At 43.7% G+C, this 18,413-nt stretch overlaps 1 protein-coding gene across 2 annotated transcripts in view; it reads left to right on the top strand.

The window, feature by feature from the left end:
* meis1b (Meis homeobox 1 b) overlaps positions 1-18,413 on the top strand; it is a 67,758-nt gene that overhangs the window by 13,975 nt on the left and 35,370 nt on the right. For both annotated transcript variants that reach the window (XM_067422487.1, XM_067422488.1), the window contains exons 7-8: positions 1-37; positions 15,135-15,280. The exon at positions 1-37 is cut by the window's left edge and continues 75 nt beyond it. In XM_067422487.1, coding sequence (XP_067278588.1) covers positions 1-37; positions 15,135-15,280 — 183 coding nt within the window. The remainder of the gene's footprint in view (positions 38-15,134; positions 15,281-18,413) is intronic.

Raw genomic sequence — 18,413 nt, 5'->3', positions numbered from 1 at the left:
CACACATCACACAGCGGTGACAACAGCAGCGAACAAGGTAAGGTCCTGAGACATCCTTTGATGCACATGTAAGAGTTAATGCACAGTCAGCCCGTCATCATCATAAACAACCCTTGACAGTGGCATCAGGACTGTAAATTATTTTGCATGTTAGATAGCTACATACCAACGAAATTAATCATGGGATATTGATTTAGAAAGAGAGTACAAAGCGAAACTAGTATGAGGTAACGATCAGTTGTATAGTTTGCGCAACACTTGATTGACCAATCAGAGTCAAGTATTCCAGAGATGAAAGTGTCACTGTCTGACTGTGCAGATGTGTCTAGCTTACCATCTGAAGGCAAGCTTGTGCATGGAGAGAGAGCAGGAGAGAGTTAAAGCAGATGTTTCGGCCGGTGATATGGCGTAGGTCCATCAGCTGGTTGTGATAAGACTGCATTAATGAACCTTCTTCTGGGCCCATCTAGACAGGGCGTCTGAAGAAAGCCGCTGGTGATGACAGGCTAACAAAACAGATTTTACACTGATGAAGCTTTATACGTTCTGTTACGTTCCAGTCCAAGATTTTTCAAAGAGAAAATATATATTCTGAAAAAAACACTCTTCTTGGTAGGATTTCCCTCTCTAGGGAATGAAAGCCAACCTTACTGACTTCGTCATGTCTGTAAAATTCAAACTGTAGAGTCATAGTGATTGGCTAGTTGTGGGGTTTAGCCAATGAGAACCGGTGTAGGATGTGCCGAATGGTGGAGTGGAGGAGGGTTTCAAACAAACTGTAGGCAAAAGGCAACTTCATTTATTATTGAAAGGGATGTCAAGGCAGCAGTTTGAGGGCTGCACAGCCAGCAGGCAAAGCAGGATGAGAGCAGAAAGGACCACATTATGTTCCAGATGACTGAGCAACGATTTATATACCAGTGCCGGTTTTCCCCCTCCACAGAGAGGGAGAGCAATAAGAGAGAGGCCGGCCTGGCCGAGTCAGTCAGATGGCCGATGACTAATGGCCGGTTGCTCGCCACACTCTGATTGGATGCCTTAATGAGCACATTTTGTGCCGAGTTCGGGCTCCTGCTTACGGTGACCTTTGCTCTTTATTGACCAAAGTGACACGTCATTTTTCACATACTTCCAATTATCGGCAGGGTTTTAATGCCCCCCCCTCCATTGCTCCCCTCATGTTCCCTCACCCCAGTGTTTTGGATGAGTGTTTGTTGTGTCATGCGCTAGCAGGAAGGGCCACTGTGAGGCAGAGCTATGAACCTGAATGTATGCTGAGATTGTTCAGCGTGAACAAATGACCTGAGCTCTTCAGCCCCTTTGGTCTTATTCACGCCAGTGGAGGTTTAGTGGAAGTATTATGTTAATGTGGGTTAATTGCTGATTGTGTAAAGCAGTGCTGCTATCCGCATTAGCATGTTCTGTGAGGAGTGACTTCATAATCCCAATAAGACCATTATTAAGCTGTTAGCCAAGAAACTCATGCCAATATGTCCCCAGCCGGTCCCCTTCTCTCACTCACTCTCTGAGACTGCTTCTCTCCATGTGCTTACACTTATAATTAGCTTTAACAAGTTGTATACCTTACAAATATCTATAAAACCACTAAAAAAGAGTCCTGTTGCTATTTTTCTGCATCTTGGACATGAATGAAATGAGAATGGCTTCTATGCAATAGCAGCATCATAACAAGCAGTCATAAGCCTTCAAACTGCAAAGGAACAATGTACCCACATGCATAACATAGTACATCTGTAACCCATCAACATAGAGATTGGCACCATAGCTGATGGTTCTAGTGGTTGCCATCCACACCATGTTTTCCATACCGCACCTAAATAGCATCTTAGTACGACTGAGGACAGCATTTTCCTTGTTCATGATTCTGTGCCCTTCAAAGTGTGAGTGTCCCCCTTTAAGGGGGGAGAATAAAGCCAGCTCCTCCCTCACTGCACTCACAGAAACTTTCTTAGCGGAGTCCAGCAGAGACTCAGCCCGGCCCATCTCTAATTAGACCCTGTTTAGTAGCGTAGCATGCTCGTATGCACCCGCCTTTGTTTAACAGCTGCCCTCTTGGGGGACATCTTTTGGAATTGTGTCTTGAAGCCATCTTCGCTGAGCATCCACCCTCAGTGGGTAAAAAAAGAAAACAAATCATTATTATGGGCCGTTGAGTATTGCTCACTCTGGACACTTGGCAAGACCAGCGCCCACCCAGATTAAAAGAGACACCCTTGGGCTGCAGCGAGAACGAAGGCGTTATGAACCCCTACCGAAAAAAGGCAGGGCGCGTGGAAAATGACATGCTCTCACATACGCAGAGATCATGCTGAGTGTTTTGAAAGGCTTTGGGTTTCTCTGCCTCATCAAAGGGTCTGGGAACAAGGTGATGACTACAGGAGTCAGATATGTATCAGCAATTACCAGGACCCATTTGCGAAAGGCCCCATGTGTGCCAAGCCAAATAGTTCCTGTGAGGCTCTTGTTATTGTCTGCATAAATTTACATGTAGAGCCATGGACTCCAAAACTGTACTGCGGTAAGACTGTGGGAGCCAGTCAGAGCTCAAGTGGGTTACTGAAAGTGAGTTAAGAAGTTCATTTACTTCGACCAAACTCGTCTGGAGTGACTATTGACTAATGTGACCATTCAGCTGTGGTGTAAACAGGTCAATGTACTGTAAAGCCCAACTGAAACATTTATGCGTGATAAATTTGGAATGTGCTGTACTGTGGATGTTACATGGACTCATTTAGTGGTTTTACTTGTGTCGAGAAAAGCTGCAGCTAAACTTCATGCATCAAACTAATCATTATTTTGTTAGATTGATTGTGGTGAGTGCTGTTGTCATCATTGACTTAATGGTCAGTTTGCTACCGGCCTGTGTGAAGGTCAGTCTGAGCGAGAGCTCTGATTGGCTCCTGGCCACCATCTCTGCTCTGCGATTGGCTGACATCTGAGACTGACCAGCAGACACGGCCTCTGACAGGATGAGGGCGAACCTCTGAGGCTGGATCCGCCCACAGAGCCCCCGCCTCACGTGTTTGTCAAAGTCACCCGTTAATTGCAACGATTGTCCAGCAGACTGGAAGAACCCTGCCCCTTTCTCTCTCGCTCTTTCTTTCTGTCTCTGAGTGCTGCCTGCATGCCTTTGCATTTCTCATGTGCTATTTTCAGTGCTCCCCTCAATTGCTGAGTGCACTACAATGCTGATCACTTTCCTTTTTGATTTTACAACAGGGTCCTGGCTTTGTTTAGCTCAGTCACTTTGAGCTGTTAGGAGGACGCTTCGCTCACTATCCGGACGCCCTTGCTCTTTGACTTTGTTTTTTTGCTTTAATCGTGCCTGGTGTGTGCGAATGTTGTGCTTCAAAGAGCAATGGGAGCTCTATGTTGTCATTCAGGTGTAGTCAGTCAGCGGTTGTTCCTGCCTCACTAGATTCTCCTCTGTGCATGCAAAAGTGCTACAAACAGGAGGGGGAGGCTGAACGCTCTATGCTCTCCCCGTGTATCAGTGGCAGCACGTTAGTGGGGTAATCTGGTTAAATCAGAGGCATAATGGCTGATAAAAGGTGTGCGGTTTTTATAGTGCAGGGATCTAAGACCGGCAACGGGCGGCCCGAGCAGCCCCTGCTGTTTTTCTCTCTTATTCACATCACACATCACATCATGCACACCCACAGAAGGAGCAGAGAAGAAAAAAAGAAAGGGATAGAGAAGGCAAAGGATCACAGGAAAGAGAGCAAGGTACCAATTCCAGTAAGTGCAGGCAGGTAGGTGTTTGGGAATGCACATGCTTGACAGGAAGTACGAAATCAAAGAACTGTTTTTATTTCACACAATGCAACATGTTCTCCCTTCCAAGCCCCTTTGCATGATGCCCTCATGAATTTCACATTGGCTGAATTTTGCCATTACGTCAAAGTCATGGAGATGCTAGTGAGGGACACGTATGGAGCCGTGTCCTTACCTTGGGAAATCTGATCCACTGACGTGTTTATGACCCTACTGAATCTCAGTAGGGATGGCACAACCAAAAAGCGTTATAGCGTAAAAGCGCTATATAAATAAAGTTGATTGATTGATTGATTGACAACCAACAAACTACCACTTGTTTCTCCGAAAACGATCAGCACCAATGGCTTTATGACCCTACTCCTGATAAGACCGTATGCACGCACAGCAGTCCCATGGTAGAAAAAGGGGAAACGCCATTGGTTCCCACACCAAGGGACAGTTTGCCTTTGGGATTAGGCTGATGTCCAGTGCCATGTGGGAAAAAAGGAGAGTGAAAAGTGAGAAAGTGCAAGCAAACAACCCCCCCTCCCTCCTTTCCTCATATATCAGCTGTTTCTTCTGCTTTCCTAATCATTCCCTTTAACTAGCTTTCATAGCCTGATTGAGCACCTTGTCTCTGGGCAGATAATACTCATAAAGCTGGTATGATAAAGTGTCACTGTTGTGTTTGCGCTTCTGTTTGCTCTGGGATTTAACTACTGCTGAAGTACTTCTGTTATCCCCCCACCCACGACCATGTGAACTCTGGTAGATGGATGACTATAGCGCTACTGACATCTTCTCCCTCTATCTAATGTGCTAACGCTCTGAGCTTAATCTGATACAAGAGTTTGGTTTAATGTGGTAATGTTGCATCTCTTTATGTTGTTAAGACTCTCGTCATCCTCTTAAAGGTTTTGTTTGTGCCTCTAGTGGTACCAAACAGAATCGAAATTGTTTAAGCAACCCAACAAGTCTGTTGCGAGAATACTTCTTTATTGGAGAAATGGAAGGGGGAGTGTGTGAAACATGTTTGAAAGCCGTTATTATTTTTTGCAATTCTCTTTGGGACCACTAGTAGAGCAGAAATCCCACACTTCGCCTTTAAGGATATTTTGCCCAAGGGAGAAGGAGTTTCGGGTTGGAGTCATTTGCTGTGTGATGTTCATTTCAAGTGGGAAGCAGACGTAAATTTAGATCAAATGCTATAATTGTGGTGTGTTAATGATGTAGACACTTTGCATCTGTCTCCATGTGTACAGGAAGTCCCTCTAAACCAATCCTCTTTTTCTTGCCAAAACCAGATTTTTGGTGTTTGCTGAATATCCCCTTCGCAGCCACTCGCTGTCATCATCGCTCATCTGCTTGTACGTTCTCAAAACTTAAAATTCTTTCATCTCTTTTCTGATGTTCTGGTTAGTGACATTACTGTAGGATCAGATCAACTTTCGAATTAGTGGTCATCAGTAAAATACTGATAATTGATTATCGAAATAGCTAGTGGGAAAGTGCTCTCTTTTTCGTATAAATACTCCAGATTTCCACTTCATTCATGGTTGATTCATCAGATGCAGGGTCACTGTTGAGAGGGGTCATGGTTTTTTGCGCAATTTCTCTTGCTTTTCCTGATCTGCTCCTAATGGCTGGGAAACTCCATGGCTCCATTCAAAAAATCCCCACGCTGTAACCCCGTCATCTGATCTGTGCTGTAGAGGTTCATGTGAATTTGGCAAATCAGCGCAGCTCATCACTGATGTGTCACAATGCATTAGGTCTGCTTTAGAAGACCTGAGTGAACATTACTCAGCACGGTCCGGGAGGAGCAGCGCAAACCCACCAGGCGTCTATCAGATACGCTGTATCCAAGTTTTTAGGAAAGAGCTGATATCACCCAGTGAGATATGCTATCACCGTTTGGCTCGCCTGATAAAGAGGGCAGGAAGGCCAGAGAAGGGAGGCAAAAAGGAAGGGAAAGGAAGGGAGGGAAGAGAGTTTGAGGAACAGTGAGTGACAGTAAACAAACAGGCTTTAACTCTTTGTTCATTAATCAGGTGCTCTTGTGTGGCTGTGTCACATACACTCGCCTTAGTTTATTTAGGCCTTTGATAAAGAGATTAGCTATCTCTTTTCGGGTTATCCTCTGCCTAAAAGATGTCTCTTCTTGACGATTCCCTTTTAAAATATCCCCGCTGACCTGCAGGAGCTATTCTAGTCAACCACGATGAGTGCCTGATAGATTGTTTTCGAAATAAAATTAGATTAAAAATATAAATCTTTCTGCAGCCATTGCAGGAAAAAACATTATCCCAGCAGGATAATCCTCCCGTGATCTGTAGGGATGTACATTCTTTCTCTAAGCAGGAGGCCAGTCTTTTTATTAGCGGTATCACAGTGGGTTTGAGTCCAGCTTAAAGCCACAAACAGTATTGTGCTAATTTTAGCCTCCAAAGAGGATGAGGATGAGTAGCCTGCTGCTAGTTTGCCATATGCTGCCCTACCGATAATACTGCATGAGGAATATTTTCCTGCCGATAGTGACTGGGATCGTGCGTGTGAGGTCCTGGGACTGTTACAAAGACATGTGAGCTGTCCAGAAGAGATATGACGAGGAGATGCTTGGTAGCAGGTCAAAATGTACTCTCTGATTGTCACTTTCTCCTCATATCTATTGACATTGAGCCTTTTTGGTATGTCCATTGCTGTTTTCCTTGACATGTTTATTTACCCTTACGAATAACCATGTATTTTCCACCACTTGACACCAAATAATTACATTTGGACACGTCAGAACTTCAATCGCAAAGACTTTTAATGCATGAAGCCCAACAAAGAACGAAGAGACACCCCGGAAAGCCAATTTCATGCGAGCAAACACCACCAAAGCTCCATATTTGGGGAATTTGGCTTCCCTTGCACTGTGTGCTAAAGCTATTTGACCTTTGTATTTGTCACCAGAGACTTCTCACAGAGAGGGATTATTTGCTGGGGTGCTGGTGTTTTGGAGTGGCGGTAGACGAAGGTGTGTGCAGATGGAGGCCGGTGCAAAAAGCACCAGGGGGAGGGCTGTGTTAACAACGGGCCGAAAGCTTGACCCAGGACTGACCCTTACTAAACAATCCTCTCCTAGAGCCCAGCCCTGGTCTTTTGACATTGATACCTGCTGAAGGGATTTAGGGGGACAGATAAAGACCTCCTCAAGCGTTTTTTTAAGATTTAAGGAGTGAAAGAGAGATAACAAACAAACAAAAGTTGTATGCCTTTAGAGGGTGTGTATGTGTATGGAGAAGAGGGTGTGTTTGCTTAATGTGCGCTTGAGAGAGAGTGAATGCATGTGTGCGAGCATGCGTGTTTTTTTTTTTTTTTGCAAGTCGTAACCTGATCACCAGCAATGCCCTGGGAGCCTGAATGAGTCAAAGAATGGCAGGAACCAGAAAGATTCTCAGCTTGATAACCTGAAAAATGCCCCAAAAATTCCTCAGAGCTGTCCGTTCTCTTTGTGAATATATGCGTAAGTGCGTGTGCGTTTGTGTTTTGTGGTCTCAATAGAGGACTGCACAGCCGTGCTGTAATGGTATCGCCCACGTCCAGCCGCCCCTGCTCTGTTGCTGTCAGGAAGCAGACGTTCAGCCCAGCTCTGTTTCCGTCACTTCCAGCCCTGAGCCTTATCTCCCTAGTTCACCCCAAGCTGATAGAACTACAATTCCTCCACATTCCCTCTGCTCCACTTCCTGTGGCCTCAGCATGTTTGCCAGGGGTGAAACTGAGGCCTTCGTTAGACTGCAGAAAGTATAGGCATAATGGATATGCCACATTGAATGAAGGACAGCCTGTTATAGAAATGCCCCCTTGATTTAACAGTTCAACCTTAAATTACTTTGTAATTGTACATTCTTAAGCATTTTTCACAACCAAGGGGTCAAGGTTTGGCTGTCAGCATGGCTGTCTCCATTGAGCGCCATTCAAATGGGCTTTGTATTCAGTACCTGTGAAAAAGTTTGAAACACAATTTGTTTTTGTAATGCTCTTATACTCGTCAAGGCTGAATTTATTGAATCAAAATACAGTAAAACAGCATTATGAAATATTATTACAATTTAAAATATTTTTAATACATAAAAAAAAAATTGTATTCCTATAATAGAAAAGCTGAATTTTCAGTATCATTACTCCAGTCTTATGGAAATCAATCAATTAATTAATTATTAATTATTATTACGTTGAAAACAGTTTTTGCAGCTTGACATTTTTTTGTGGAATTAATGATGCCATTCAAAAATCATCAAAAGTGACAAAATGTTACACAATATTTCTAGCTAATAAATGCTTTAATAAATGTAGTAAATGCATTTACTAAATGAAAATAAATGCTGTTCATTGAGCTTTATATTCATCAAATAATCCTGAAAAGCATCACAATAAAAAAAAAAAAAATGTTAATCAGAAATGTTTCTTAAGCAGCAAATTAGCATATTAGAGTGATTTCAGAAGAATCATGTGACACTGAAGACCTGACTTAGTATGCTGAAAATTCAGGAATAAAATACAGTTTAAAACGCACACACACACACACACACATGCGCACACGCGCGCACGCACGCTCACACGCACACGCACACTCACACTCACACTCGCACTCGCACTCGCACTCGCACTCGCACTCAAACTCACTCACACTCACAAACACACTCTCAAACAAGTTATTTTAATTTTTGTAATAATATTTTGTAATATTACAGTTTTTACTGCATTTTTGATCAAATAAACGCAGCCTTGATGAGCATGAGACTTGTTTAAAAAAAGTTAAAGTTTAGCAACACACTTAGAAGCGCTTAGAAGTGTGTTCTTGTAGTTCCATCAGCCAATCTGTTTTCAGCAACCATCATTTTTTTATCACAAGGCATATATAGCAGGTTGTCTGTCTGACCAAGCAAGCTATCCAAGAAGTTTGAACTGAGATGGATTAGAGCGCTAGCTGTTAACTTTTTCCAGTTATCATACCGTCTTTAGGAGAAACGGGGGTCTTCGTTAAACTGCAGTATGCGCAGACATAATGGATCTGAATGAAGAGCAGCTTATCATTGATAGAGGAGCTATTTGATGTTACATTTCATCCTCTGGATGACTCTCTTTCTCCATCTTTTCTGTAATAACAGTGCCCGCCTTTTCTTTATAACCAGGGATCATTGTGTATGTAATTCTGCCATACAATTCACTCTCCACGTTAACTACATTTAACAAACGCAGGGGAGACCAAGCAGGCTATTATTAGAAGTGAAGTACCCTCACATTATCTACTGTACTACAGCCCAATGGATGGCGATATGCTGTAGTTGGGGAAAATCCCTGTGCATTAGAGCACTTATCTCAGCCTGTGTCATTTAGATAGCTGCCATGTGGAAAATTATCTGCCAGAAGCCAATAATGAAGACCGCCGCAGTTAACCACACGGCTCTGGTTCCGTTTCGCTCATTACCAAAATATACCAAAAAAAAAAAAAAAAACACAAAGGAACAATATAAAACCATTTGTCTTCAGGCCTCTGTCTGTTACAGATATTGAAACATTGCTCTGCTCAATCGAGTCAGAGGATGGGTGTCATGTCTTTATTCAGCTGTGTGTGTATTGTTTTAGGTTCACCTAGAGTAGATGATGAGAGGTTTAAAAGCGCTCAGATGAGTTGAATTCCGGGCAGATTGCTGCAGCAGTGCTGTTGTTGCGACCAGCGAAGGCTCTTAGCTTTTGTTTGCGAGCCATGTTCCTTTTTTTAAAAAACACTTTCCTCTCAGCCATCCGGTCTGCCTGGATATCGAACAAAGCTGGCCCTGGAGAAGGTGTCAAAAGCTGTCTGAGAGAGAGAGGGAGAGTGAGCGAGAGAGAGAGGGAGAGGGAGAACATAGCATGTATACTCTTTGTGAGTGTGTGAGTGTGTGTGTGTGTTGCCTCGGTGGAATCAGAGGACTCTTAAAGTGTTCCCGTTTGAACCTCACCAGCCTGCCTTTTCTGCCCGCCTTATATCTTCAGATTAAAAAAAAATTACAAAGGAGAAAAATCAATAGTTACACAGTAAAAGTGCTCGACATGAAAGGGTAAACTCAGGGCCCTACACTTTCATTTGACCGTTTCCCCCCTCGACTCACGGACCGGAGGAAGAATGAAAAGAGGAGGAGGGGAGGGAAAGGGAGAGAGTGAGAGAGACCTCAGTTTAATGCTGTGTTTGTGCCCCTGGGCCTCAGTACGCTTTCCAATGTGTCGGGGGCTTCAGTGGAAGTGACCCCTACACAGACATGGACGAAAAAGAGCCGTAACATTTGCAATGACATTTTTGCCATCACCTGTGGGTATGTCAGCGGCCTGATCCCGGAGACCTGGGAATATGCATGAGGAGCTCTCAGCTAGGACTCACGCGGATGACTCCGTTTAATTAGAAGCATTATAAAACTGAATACGAGACACATTATGCATTACCCTCTCTGTTAGTCCTGCTGCGAGGCGATGACAGAGACGCACGAGGTACGGCTGAAAGACTTGTAATTACGCTCTTTTTCCCCTCAAATTATGAATTACAGATCTGTCACTGTCATCATATGTGTAATGGGTGGGGGGACGACAGTGGGATTATTTAAGATGCCTGCAGTTATTTAAATCCGTCATTATTTACCGTCATTATTTCAAATGAATCCCGGGTAATTACAGATTGTAATTATGACTCTCCGCAGATTAATATTTACAGTGCTATTTTTTTCTTCACAATTATAAATAGAAAAAGTATAAATCTCAGCAAGTTGGGCATAAACACACACATATGCACAGCTTACGCATATCACAAGACGCACGTGATCAATTCTCAGAGGCAAACGTAGTCGACACGACTATAGATCTGCCACATTGCCGCCATGTTGCATCTCATTAAACCCTCTACTTTCGTTTATATGTATCCTTCCAAGTCAGAAACTAGAGGAGCTAAGGCCATTTTGCTGGAAGAGCAAGTGATTGCAGTCAGCAGACCGCTACTAATGTTTGTATGTATTTTAGGAACAGAAAATGTATGGTGGGGCAAGCGTGCACGGCAAGCTCCCTGCTAATCTGAGTGTCTCTTGTTGGGAATCATACCGCAGGAATTCCTGCATGTTCAGAATATTTTTGAGGTGGGAGGCGCTTGTGACCCATGCAAAGGGAACCCCCGCTGCCTGGTCCATTCTAACCATGTGAATGGCCTGAATACAATGAACCCGGCTTTATCTTTTCTTCCCCGACCCTCCCCTCTTCCCATTCGCCCACTCTCTTTATATGCGACTCTCTCTCTCTCTCTCTCTCTCTCTCTCTCTCTCTCTCTCTCTCTCTCTCTCTCTCTCTCTCTCTCTCTCTCTCTCTCTCTCTCTCTCTCTCTCTCTCTCTCTCTCTCTCTCTCTGTGTGTGTGTGCGTGTTAAAACGAAGAGTGTGTGAACGTGTGTGAATGTGTGCATAGTGAAAAGAAGGCGGTTGGCATGCCCTTAAGGCTGAGGTTTTGCAGGACCAGGAAAGCTGTAGTACAGTCATATGAGAGTGTGTTTGAATGCTAAGGGAGAGTGAGAGAGCAGCACAGGTCCCCTGACTCCCTCCACGGGGAGAGGCCAGAGGTGCTCTAGAAATCATCCATGGACCAAATGTGGTGTAAAGCAAAAGCCAATCTGTTTCCACACGCTGGCCCCATCCATTAGACCACGGCCAATATAATGTAGTCAAAACACTTCTTAAAATTGGGCAAGAAGCTGTAGCGCATGAGCTACGACATGCAGACTGATTTGAAAATATTAAAATTAAACCCTGATGAAAAACAGCATAGGTCGTGTTTTAGGTGCTGTTATCCCCATTGACCTTGTTGATGGTGAAATATCTAAATGCTGCATCACTAATGGCACCATTTCCCTGGAATTCACTACTTAGATAAACCAGTAGCCCCACCCCCAAACTCACACCATTAGTGGATCCAAAATTGTTATTAGGATCACAGACATTACACTCAAGGTTCTGCTCTCTGGACCGAGCCACCATCTAGACCTAACCAACCCAACACCTAACCAGCCTAACCGCTCTTTTCAGCAGAGATCTCATCTCAAAAATGTCACGTCAAGTCATCTTTTTTGTAGCATGTAAATGAACGTTTGACATTGTGCTTGATGGGTCGGAAGCGCCACTCTGCTAATTTGTAAAGCAGCAGAAAAATGGCTGGCACTTTGGAGTTGCGTATGCACCGAGCAAGAGGAACAGGTAGTGCACCCCTTTGAGTAATCAGATCATAACAGATTAGCCTACATCTTTCTGATAATGTCAGAAAGCGCCTTTAGTAAGTTAGAGAGACTGGTGGAGCTAGAGAGAGAGAGAGAGAGAGAGAGAGAGAGAGAGAGAGAGAGAGAGAGAGAGAGAGAGAGAGAGAGAGAGAGAGAGAGAGAGAGAGAGAGAGAGAGATCGCTGGAGAGATCGAGAGAGCAGGAGACAGGTATTGAGATGGAGTAGATGAGCCAATCAGAAGAGCTGGCTGACAAAGGCATGTTGGGAAGCTAACCTGATTTTAGCAGCAGCCAGGCATCCAGAGCGTTCCAGGCTGATCTCACGCACGGATGTGTGTGTGTGTGTGTGTGTGCGTGTACGAGGGGGTCATAAAAAATTCTCTCCCTGGTTAGCCGCGGGGCATCCTCCTCAGCCTCTGGCCTGCTCCAGTCACTGGCCTGCTCTCTAATTGCTGCATAGACTCCACCACACATGGCCAGATGAGATGACATTTTCTTCTCTGTCAGTGGCGAACCGGACCGCGCGTCCCCCCTCCCTGCAGTAGTTGCTAAGACGCTGTCATAACCCATTAGCAGTTGGCCAAAGTTCGCCCGTGGCATTTCCTCATGGCATCAGCGAAAAGGCGCATAAATCTGCCAGTGGAGCCTGCTGCTGGACTAATGAGGCTGTGAGCTTGTTTATGGACTAGCATCATTTTTATGATTATTTCCACCTTTTCAGTCTCGCCGCCATCATTCGTCTTTATTTGGCGCGGGGAGAGTGCGGAAGCTCGGCGACAGTCTGACATTTTGACACAAAAGTGCCGTATGGACACTGCCATATGGCTAAGCCGACACACCGGTGCTAAAATAGATGCGAAATTAGCCCTTGTCGAATAAGGTGAGCCAGCATTAAATCAATGACAGCTATGAGCACACTGAAATAGATAGGTGTCCTGAACGCACATCTCTGTTACAGCCCTAGATTCGGTGAGCGGCGAGAAAAGAGTCAGGGAAATGAAACCCCTTTAGCCAATCAGAAATGCTCTCTTCTTGTGAACCACTCTGATTGTTTGACTTTTCATGATTTTGCAGGACAGGGATTGATTAAAGCAAAATGTCTTAGAATTTAATATTGACATTTTGACAGAAACACGACGTTTAGACAATTCAATACCTAAAAAAGAGGTGAAATTAGTCCCAGACTCGACTAAGTTAAATCGGTATCAAATTGCGTCAAAAATGGAAATCCCAATAAAATTGACAGCTTTCGTTTCCCTCCCCCTCGTTTGCCTTGAAGGTGTAGGCCTTCAGAGGTCAGTTTTTAAGGAAAATATTGGGGAAGAGAGGTTAAATAGTTCAAAATGACTAGAAGAGGCGGAAGACCAAAGCTCAAGAGAGCACACACACATCAGTTACCTCAGACATCACTCAAACGGCCCCTGCCCCTTTTTTACTTTCGTCGTACCCCCCTTCTCTCTTCCTCCGTCTGACCTGATATCCAGTGTTTGCTTCTGTTTTGCTAACTCGCAAGGGACAAGCCCTGGGTTTATTATTTTAGGCTTTGCTGAACACGAACTAGTCTTTACACCGGATTTGGAGCATTTGCTTCTAATGAAAATGGTGTCTTAGATTACAAACCAGCGGTGCCACTGCCCTTCCAGATGGGAGCTGGGAAGTTCTATTTGCCTAAAAACAGTCGGAAGACAAACTAAGCCAGGGTTGTTTTTGGCATCAGTTAATTATGTAATCGAAACTCGCCTTTGACGGCTTATTATAGTGACTGTGTTTTGATGTCTTTTGTTTTTTTCTCTCATGTCTGTGTGTGTTGGGGGAGGGCGATTCAGCTCTGGTCAGTTTCTCAGCAAGTGGCAGACTGGGGGAAAGTGCCCTTGCGTAAAAGGCAAAGCCATTGTATCTACATAAGTCTTCACTTAAAAAGTCTCAGCCTTTTCTGGGGCTTCTCTCCCAGTCAGAGAGGGCTGGCGGAGTGTTTTATATGGAATGTAGAAAGCCTTCTCTCTCCTAATGGCGTATATAATTCAGGTGCCCGCAAGGCATGCTTTCAGGAATTCTTTTGCCTGAGGTAATGGGGAGCAAAGACTCTTTTAGACCCTTGATTATTCTATTGATGCATGGAGCTGGGAAAAAAAAATTATCTCCAACCGGATTACTGCAGACATTTCCATTAATTATCAATGATACAGGTGCCTTATGTCGCTGACTGAAAGCTGTAGCGAGAGAAAGAGTTAACCCACCATAATCTCTCTGTACGAATAGCGCTGGGGCTTTTGGAAGCGCTTTATATGTAATCAATAAGTTACTGTGCCTCAGCTATTAAAACCCTTGCTTCGTGCTGCTGTTTGCCTAGCTCGTGTTTCTTTTATGGTTTATTATTTGAATTGCGGATTCATAATAACAATTATCAGAAGTCTTCTCACTGGGCTCTCATCGAGGTGGAACGCATACGATAATTGGGGATCTGAATAAAATCGGCGTACTGGCAAACTGGCAACGTGAAGCTGAAAAGGCGACGTAAGCCATCTCCTTTGCTCTGGTATGTCGAACTGCCCATTATAAAGCCTTATCGAGCAGCCACAGGTTGCTGCGAGCACCCATGCAGCATTGTTATTAAAATGCAGCTCTTTGAAAGGCTGCCGTTTTGTGCAGCAGCCATATTCACCCCCCTCCTTCCCCTTTTTCATAGTGTGTAACTCCCCCACCTGAGGTAAAAAAGACACCGGGGCGAGCTTCAATCAATATTTCCCTGGGATAATGAAGACTAAATCTCTCTGTCATTCTCAATTCTTTGGTGACTCACTGTGTTGGAAGGCAGGGGGGAAATGCGACCTTACAAGTCCATTGTACTCTCTCTCTCTCTCTCTCTCTTTCTGAGCGTTGTGTGGGGGATGAGAAAGGGGGGTTATTTATAAAAGTATTAAAAATGAATGCATTCAGTCGTGACGCTTCAAAGAAGCACTATTGTTGCCAGCTTACCCTGTTGCCTAGTTTTTTTTTTATTTTGGGGGGGGAGCAATGCCTGCTTCTGTGTTTCTGTCACTGATCAGGAACTGACCGTCTATTGACTCCCTGTGTGTGTGTTTTGACAGGCGATGGGCTGGACAACAGTGTGGCATCACCCAGCACAGGAGACGACGACGACCCCGACAAGGAGAAGAAGAGGAATAAAAAACGGGGTATCTTCCCTAAAGTGGCGACCAACATCATGAGGGCATGGCTCTTCCAGCACTTGACGGTGAGTTCAGTGAAGGGTTCTTTCCTCTTTTCTTTCTGCTTCTCTACAGCCAATACTGAATGCTGCACTTCAAAGCCCTTGAAATGGTCCATGCACATGCTTTCTCACACACATTCACTTTATCTTGCCTAGCCTTAACAACACATGCTCTAAGTTTTAGGCCAAGACATAAAAAACAGTCTCAAGCTACAGATAGCAGAGATAGGGGATACAGAAGTCGTCACTGTTATTCGTGGAGAATTTTAGGAGTTCTCCGTACAGCGTGTCTCAGTGTATTATCCATATTAAAAATGGCTATGGCATATACAGTGGCTTCAAAATATTTGGGCTATAAAGCAACAGTTAAAGATGTCTAGATGTCATTACATTATATAAGAAAGTGTCAAAAAATGAACTTTAGGAGTTTGCCAGGCTTAAAGTTAAAAAATTCTCTCTATATGTAACCCTAAATGACCCTGGACCACAAAACCAGTCATAAGGGTAAAAAAGAGATTCATACATCACCTGAAAGCTGGATAAATAAACTTTCCATTGATGTGTGGTTTGTTAGGTTATTTGGCCGAGATACAACTATTTGAAAATTTGGAATCTGAGGGTGCAAAAAAATCAAAATATTGAGGAAATGGCCTTTAAAGTTGTCTAAATGAAGCCCTTAGCAGCGCATATTGCAATTAATAAAACATTTTTGATATATTTTACGGTAGGAAATTTACTAAATATCTTCATGGGCCATGATCTTTACTTAATATCCTAATGATTTGTGCCATAAAAGGAAAGTCAATAATTTTGACCCAATAAATTGTATATTAATATACCCGAGCGACTTATGACTGGTTTTGTGGTCCAGGGTCACATATATGAAATGTAATATACATATCAAAAAGAAGAAAAGTACAAATACTTTTAGCAAAATGTAGAAGTATTTGTAGTAAATTATCAAACCAAGTAGTGTAACACTTTTCGGAGCCACTGTGCGCCTAGGTTACATGATGGAAACTGGGATAGCTGGTTAGTTGAACGTGTTTTTAGGGCTGGTGGTTGGTTCTCTTTACTGTGGCTGTCCACACCTGCCGTAGAGAAGTGATAGAGCAGCACAGGCCATTGATGTGGTTGGCTCTTCCTCTTGCTTTGATGGATTTCACTTCCACTATTTCATTTACCACAAAGTAATCGGAGTGCTGTCAAGACACCACTTATCTCCATATATCTACCCTTCTCACAGGCTTAACACACCTCTGCCAGCCTCTCTCTCACACACACACACATACACACCCATGTACACTCTTGCACAACTCATAATAATAATGTCTCTTTAATTAAAGACAGTGAAATGTTCACGTAGGTGTATTTTCAATAAACATATTACTTAAGCCTTCACTTGTTTGTGTTCCACTTTATGACTGAAGTAGCTATTATGGCCAGCAGCATGCATTTTTAGGCGTTGAAAGGAAATGTGTTTCTAACCAAGCTGGAGTCAAAAGGGAGCCCATTTGATCAGTGCCAAAAGCCCCCACATGCTCCCCACCCCCCTATTCTTACATCTGTGGCACAGAAACTATGCCTGAGCACCCCAGAACTTCACCTGCCCCAAGCACACACACATACACACACTCAAACCCCCCATCAACTACCACCTTTAGCGGCCCCAGGAGAAAGGTGTGTGAAAAGAAAGCCATTTGCCAGTTCACACAAGCACACACATACGTACACACAAACAACAGTGTGCAATATCCACAAGACTACAGACTGATGGAAGTTTAGTTTCCTGTTTGTCTTGGCTGACTATTATGGTGGACAGTATTGTGTCATTGAGAGCTTGTTCTGTCTGAAGTGTTTGTGTTTGTATTTAACTATACTTTAGGGATAAAACTGTCTCCTGGAAGTGTGCTAAATCTGACAAAACCTCTCTTTTAGGACATCTGCATGGTAACAATGATTCGTAAATAGTAAATCTATTATTATTATTAGTAGTAGTATTATAAAACTGAAAAAAAAAAAAAAACGTTTCTTTTAGATGTACAGTTCAGGTTAGGCTTCGAATACTACTCTTACTATTGCTCAGGAAACACCTTACTCTAAGTAACTTCGCCGCATAACTTGCCCTGTGTTGTTCATTACTCTGTATCTTAAATTCTGTGATTTGTATTAAAGGGTTAGTTCACCCAAAATGTAAAATTCGTCATATCATTAATCACTCACCTAGCCTAGAAATCTAGATGCACCCTAGCGGCAGCAAATTTAATCTGCCCGCAAGTGTCGACTAGCAACTCTCAATACCCTTCTGAGCTGTAAACGCTAAACTCTTGCCGGGCCAATCACATCGTGTATAGAGTCGGTGGGCGGGGCCATAATGATGACGGCCGAGTTGCGCTTGCGTGCTTCTAGTAAACATAGAAACTGGCGAACGGCGGTCTTTCGAATCAGCTTTGACCGCGACTCTGGAAGACTTGGAGTTAAGCTTTTCTCTGAGAAAAGAACAAAGAACGGCACTGAAGTCATTCTTAAAAAGGGAAGATGTGTTCGGAGTTTTGCCGACCGGATACGGCAAATGTTTAATCTGTCAACGAGCTCTGTTTCACCTTCATTGCTCTGGTTGGTGTAGCGCTATCCTATCACGTGCAGAGGGAGTTTAAAAAGACAACTGTTTATCCCGCCCCTCGGATTTAGCCCTGTCTATGGTGAGTTTCCAGACCAAACATCTTGATGTGGGTCTGGCTTGTCAGGCTATCACTCACCCTCATGTTGTTCCAAACCTGTAAGACCTTCGTTCAGAACACATATTAAAGTATTTCTGATGAAATCCGAGAGGTTTCTGACCCCTTCATAGACAGCAATTTCATTACCACTTTAAAGGCCCTGAAAGGTAGGAAAGACATTGTTGGTTCAACCTTAATTTTATGAAGCCACGAGGATACTTTTTGTGTGCAAAAAAACTGCAAAAATAGCGACTTTATTTAACAATTTCTTAAAGTCTGTGTCAGTCTCCTAAACTGTTGGCGTAGTAAATAAAGTCTGGTGCTTCCGAGTTACATCAGTGCTACCCCAGCACGCCGGCTTACCATTGGCCGATGGTGTTCATGTGAGCACCTCGACGCATGCATGTGATGCTTACGCAGGAGCTGGCTAATGTAAA

This window comes from Pseudorasbora parva, chromosome 17 (assembly GCF_024679245.1).
Source record: "Pseudorasbora parva isolate DD20220531a chromosome 17, ASM2467924v1, whole genome shotgun sequence".
NCBI classification, from domain to species: Eukaryota; Metazoa; Chordata; class Actinopteri; order Cypriniformes; family Gobionidae; genus Pseudorasbora; species Pseudorasbora parva.
Note: the sequence above shows the minus strand (reverse complement) of the source record. Positions and strands in the feature narration are given on the sequence as shown.